Source organism: Aplysia californica, unplaced genomic scaffold (genome assembly GCF_000002075.1).
Source record: "Aplysia californica isolate F4 #8 unplaced genomic scaffold, AplCal3.0 scaffold00018, whole genome shotgun sequence".
Classification (NCBI taxonomy): domain Eukaryota; kingdom Metazoa; phylum Mollusca; class Gastropoda; order Aplysiida; family Aplysiidae; genus Aplysia; species Aplysia californica.
The window spans coordinates 2,089,743-2,095,821 of NW_004797288.1; the positions used below are offsets into that span (position 1 = coordinate 2,089,743).

General features: G+C 36.1%; 1 protein-coding gene across 1 annotated transcript in view; it reads right to left on the bottom strand.

The window, feature by feature from the left end:
- Positions 1 to 2,337: 2,337 nt before the first annotated feature.
- The window catches only part of LOC101858907, a gene marked incomplete at its 5' end in the record, with an annotated part of 110,355 nt that continues 106,613 nt past the window's right edge, over positions 2,338 to 6,079 (bottom strand). Inside the window, 1 exon segment of the mRNA XM_013086389.1 lies at positions 2,338 to 5,167. Within this exon segment, the coding sequence (XP_012941843.1) occupies positions 4,919 to 5,167 (249 nt within the window).

Consider the following 6,079-nt stretch of genomic DNA (forward strand, 5'->3'; position numbering starts at 1 on the left):
AATAACAACAACAAAAAACAGAAACAGAAACTGTAACAACTCTAGCATAAGAGAAACCGCCCATAAAATTGAATTTTTAAATAAATTATTTTTTTTGTAATTTTATTTCTTTTTAATTTAATTTTTTTTTTTTTTTTTGGGGGGGAGGGTGTGTGTGTGTTTGTTTAGGGTAATAGAAGCAAAAAGTGACATGGGGTTTGTTATTATCTTGTCCAAACTCCCAGCTTTGTTCCATTAAAAAAACTAAAACCTATAATTTACTTAATCATAACAATAGGAAGGGTGACGCTGCTATTATTTTCAACACCAATGTTGTACATGTAGTGTAAAGAGAAACACATTTGCACAAAACTTAACTTTGACTTTTTCAACCTCTGTTGTCGTTAAGTGTCGAGGGGTATGCAGTTTTCTATCGTCGCTCTGCAGCCCAATTCAATTGGGATATTATTATATAATTATATTATTATTATAATTTCTCATAATAACTGGCACAATTAATGGTCATTAGTGCAGGGAAAACATAAAACAGACAAACAGAAATAACATAGTGAAAGAAAAGAAGTAGGACCTGCTTGTGGCGCCCTCCAACCACCCAAATTCGACACCATTAACAAAGACCGCCGGCCTAATGTTCTTTTATATAAAAATTTCACAAGCCTTCTTTGAAATGCTCACATGTAAACTCTTGAAGGTTCCATACCCGCTGGACGACTTTCTCTCTCTCTCTCTCTCTCTCTCTCTCTCTCACACACACACACACACACACACACACACACACACACACACACACACACACACACACACACACCGGCTCTGTCTTAGAGAGAGTTGGTCGTAAAACCGGAACAAAACACACGTAGACCCATTACAGTACGGAAAACAAACCTGTTCACCAGACGCGTGTAACAAGTGCGACCATGGTACAGCTGCGACGGAATTGCACTCCCACACATAGGCCCAACATGACGTATTGATTGATAAAAGAAAGAAGACCCTCCTTCGGCCTTCTGGTAGATTACCTGGCAGATATTTTGTTTTTTAAGATGCAACAGGACGCACCTGTTTATTAAATGGGAAGGGTTGTTGGAGTGTTAATAAGTGCGAATGGTTTGAAGAAACACCGACAATACGACATGTAATTGCAAAGCTTAAAGTAAAAGTGTCAATGGGACATCAAAGGTGTGGGAGTTGTGTGTGTTTGTGTGTGTGTGTGTGTGCGTCTGTGTGTGTGTGTGTGTGTGTGTGTTTGTGTGTGTGTGTGTGTGTTTGTGTGTGCATGTGAGTGTGGGTGTGCGTGTGTTTGTGTGTGTTTTATTATTGTTGTTGATAAATGATCTCAGAATGTGCTTTTTCTGTCTTTTGATTCGTCAGTTGAGTGATAAATATAGCCTATAAATTTCAAAAGGAACAATTTTCAATCCTGTAAATGCATTCGGTGTCTGATTCTTCCCTTTGCTAGTGTTTTTGGGCAGTACGTCTAAGTTGAAACACAAATCAGAAGGTTCAAAGCCACTTTAAAATTTAAAAAAGCCTCTCGGGAGGGGGGGGGGGTATTTTATCTCTAAAGGACTGTCCACTTGAATATTCAAAGAGTCGAATAATAAATGTGTGGTAGCATTGCAGAAAACACTCTAATGGCCACCTTTATAAGACAATCACCTAAACAAATTGCTACCTCAGAAATACAAAAGTTCTATATCTGCTCAGTACCCAGTTTTGAGAAATTTGGCGACAAACATTTCGAGTTTCACATCATGTCATGCTTTTTCGAATGCAATTCTTTGAATATCTTGATAACGACTCCGAACAATCTTACGATTTTGATAGAGCAGATGGAACATTAATTGGATTCTGACTTCATGGTCTTAATAACTCACAACAGCCAAGAATGTCAGATAGAACTTTGTAATTCGACTGAAGTAGCAAAATGGCCACTTCCCACTTCCTCCTTTTCGTACTGTTTACATTACAATGATGTTGTGTAAGATGGTCAGCTGTCTAAGACAGAGACATCTCTTCTCAACAATGGGTGGTCGTCTTAGACGGTTTCGATGCCTACATCAATGTTAAATACACCTATGCCTCAATTTGTGGATTAAGAACTCCGCAAAGCAGAGGAAAAGCACTTTGAAAGGAGGTAATCATTTTCTTGGATGTTTTGGGGGCATTATTACATGCAAAAACTATCCAGGGATAAATTCAACCATTAAGTCAATATTTTATGTTTTTTCTGGTAGTGCGCCATCTAAAAATTGTGCGACTTCTACTTGGTCTCCGCAAGCCACCTCATAGACAACACTGACAACACAAACGGCAAGAACCAGTCAGAAAAATGTCTTATGTAAGAAATATCAGGCACTTTATTCATACACGAGCATATAGACCAAGGTCTCACAATTTGATAAATGCAGTAACTAGTGGAGGGCAGGCATCCTCCCTTTCTATGCTAAATAATCAGTCCTTTGTTGACTATTTTTAGCTTTTTTGCAACTATTTCGCACAATCGATCCAAAATGAAGAGAACTATATCAATTATTATCACACCTTCTTAGATCACAGAAAACACGAGACACAGAAGAGGTAAAACGAGAGTTCATTATGATCTCATTATGAAGAGAAGGGACTTTTGTTGTTGTAACAAGTCAACATAACTATTTGGTTTTGATAATTATACTAAGACGAATGCACTTCAAATCAGGGAAGATGACACAAAGAATACATACAAAAGCCCAGCGGTCTTTTAAGTAGTGTTCATTCTAAAGTATGAACATTCTGTGCTTTGCTGATATAAGCATCGAATTCTTCACCTCAAGGACGTGTCTACAATAAGAAAGGGAGGAGGCCTGGGTAAAGGCTAATAATTTATTGGCTATAATCATGTACACAACCCGAGAGAAGCATTAAATAAGGAAAACCTTTCACGACTGACATCCAAGGCATGCAGAATTATAGATAGACATAGTGCCTTTCACTTCACCATTGCAACTACAAGAATTGATTATAACAAATTACGCCAAAAAAAAAACAACAAGAAAAACAAAAACACACACACCTTATACCTAGCATCAATGAAATTTATTCTAAGAATGCGAAAAAAAATTTTTTCTTAAATTCAACTAAAGAACAAAAGTGTAATATCATTTCATGGTCAAAATATTAATGAAAAAAATTATGTTAAAATCTATTGGTTGTTTAGTCTAAGTATACAGTTAAATCAATCAGAGACATACTTGCTATAAGAGATTCTTCTCTGGAATTCAGTTACCTTGAGTTTTTATTGCATAGAGTTCAAGTTCATAACAATGCGTTATATGTTGTAAAATGTAAAAGACAAAAAAAAAAAAAAACCCACTTTGTATTTCACAATTCAGATCTCATCTTCCAATCATAATTATGGAATCTCCATAAAGAGTAAATTCAATACATTTCTACACAATACAGACCAAAGAACACACGGAAAAATGTATAGCACAGAGAGAAGGTCTACACACAGAGGCACGAATGTAGCTCATATAAAAGTGTAAATATAAACCTAACACATCAGACAACTTTATAAGGAAAAAGAGTGAATTAAAACGTCAATAATTTTCTCAAGTGTATAGAAAGTTGGTAGCACCATAGGAAATATGTATCTTCTCTCATAAGAAACATGTTGTACTGTAAAATAGAGTATTACTCACGCTCAAAATAAAAATGTAAGAAAAAATACCACTTATTGAATCTCAAAAGGCTGAAAGAAAGAAAGGAGACAATGAAAAACAGCTGTCTTCTAGTATTAAATTAATCATACTTGATTTTTTTTTTACTTGCATTGAAGAAAAATCTTGAAGACTATAGACCATTTGTACTTCGTTGCTCTTCATAAAATTAGAACATATTGCCTTCACCAGATAGAATACAACAGGTTTTTTTTTGTAGTGAAGCAACAAGGTATGAATAAATCGAACGTTACAATTCTTGTATAAAAGTACAAAACAAAATGCTGAAGAATGGAATAGGTCAGATTAAAACCACTGTTGCAAAAGTCTACAATTAATATTCTTTTAAAATATTCTTTTTGTATTGTACGGAAATCAATCTAAAATTTGTAGAGTTGTAACGGCTTCTATGGAATATAAAACTCACTTTCAAATATCACTTAGCTCTTTAGGAGCTACTTAAAAAACCTATATGCACAGTGGATAACAACAGCAAATGATGTATAAATTTCCGTATTTCATTATGCTAAAAAGCTATGGCATTTTTGAATGCCTAAATGTCATGGAATCCCGCTCACAGCTCAAACTATTTTCAATCAATGTCAAATGAGACAGAAATGTACAATCAAAACTTCAGGGACATAGAAGTCTGATTCTGCAGAAAAGGGAAATTGACATCAATTTTAGTTTAGGACTTACAGATGTGTGCACTTAGTTGCAAAGTTTAAGGCATATAAGTGGGTACAAGGCATTTATATCAGCTTTAATATGAGACCAGTATTGGCTACACAAGTAGCAGTTAATATGACTATGACAAGGAAAAGACAACAACTATTGCTTTGGCAAATGCATTTTTACTTAAGTCTCAGAGTATTTTCTCAACCATTTCTGGAGAACAACCATTTCTGTAAAGATAAATTTTCCAGAGACATTTGCTCTTAGAATTGTAGTTGTTCAGACTGTTTTCAAAAGTTCTTTTGTCTTAACGAACTTTTCATGTTTAAAGGATAATCAACAACCTCTAAAAATAAACAATTGTCTTAAATTCATAACCTCCTTACTGTGATTTTAAATGATATATAACTGAATCGGCAATATCTCTCATTAATTTCAAGAGCAAGAAAGAAATTGAAGCTGCAAAATTTTGATTTTACTGTCTGAACAAAAATGTGAGGGGTAAAGATCATAAATCACCCCTCAGGAACTAGTAGGGTCACCACTTAAGCCAGAACCTGTCTCTTGACCTTTGACCTGACCACCTGCAACATGATGAGTTTGCGGGCACCATATTTGTCTCCTAGGGCAACAATGGTGCCCTTGTCGTGGCTCATGGTGATGTAGAAGACATCCACGCCGGCGTTGAAGGCACAGATCTCCTGTCCGTTGCGCAGCCTCCACAGACGGATGGTACCGTCACGTGACCCAGAGACCACGATTTCGTTGTCAGCCGAGACCGCACAACACCAGACCTGAAGGTATATAGAAGAGAATGATAAAGGCTCCAGCAAAGAGGTAATTATAAAATCTGTATCATAATTTAACAGATACTTATATTGCTATAACAAATAATTATAATAATAATTGATAGCTTTTGTATAGCACAATGTCCCACTCAACAGCAAGCACTACATGCTATACAATCAATCTACAAAAACAGGAATGAAATCTGTAGGCCCTATATTTATAAAAATATTTGAAGACATTACCCTAAACTTTCTATTTATTTCCTTTAGCCTAATGTGCCTCTTCTGAATTTTTCTCTTTTCTCTCATTTGAATGGGGCTTTTTAGGGGGGGGGGGGGGGGGGGGGGGTCGAACTAACAAGAGCATACGAAAAAAAAAATATTAATAATATATAGATCAATGCAAATAATTCAAATCTGTTTCGCACAATGGTTCCCCTTACTTTTGAAGTCTATTTAGTTGGGTTTTTTAAAAACTTATTCCTACCACCATTTCAGAAGGTTTACTCCAGTTACATATTAGAATGTAATACAATAAGTCTGTTTTCGAATAGGGGACATCCAGTTCTCTCATTATAAGACATAAAAAGGAAAGGAAAGAAAAACTGAAACGGGAATTTAATTCACTACACCGAAAACTGAAAGAGGCCATCGTGGCCTAGAGGTTAACGTGTTCGCATCTCCTCATTCAATAGGTCCCGGGTTCGAATCTGGATAGCGGCAGAAAGTTTAATTCTCTAAAGTTTTCTAATTCATTTCACATCTTTTCCTGTTCTCTAACAATGTTCTGTCGTCTGGTTTAGTCCTCACTTTCTGTCCCACCCCTTCACCACATGTGTCTCCTCCCCTGGGGTCCTAACTCTTTCTGCAGCCTTTCTACTGCTTCTCGTTGGCTCATTCTTACTGCAGTCTGTCAGC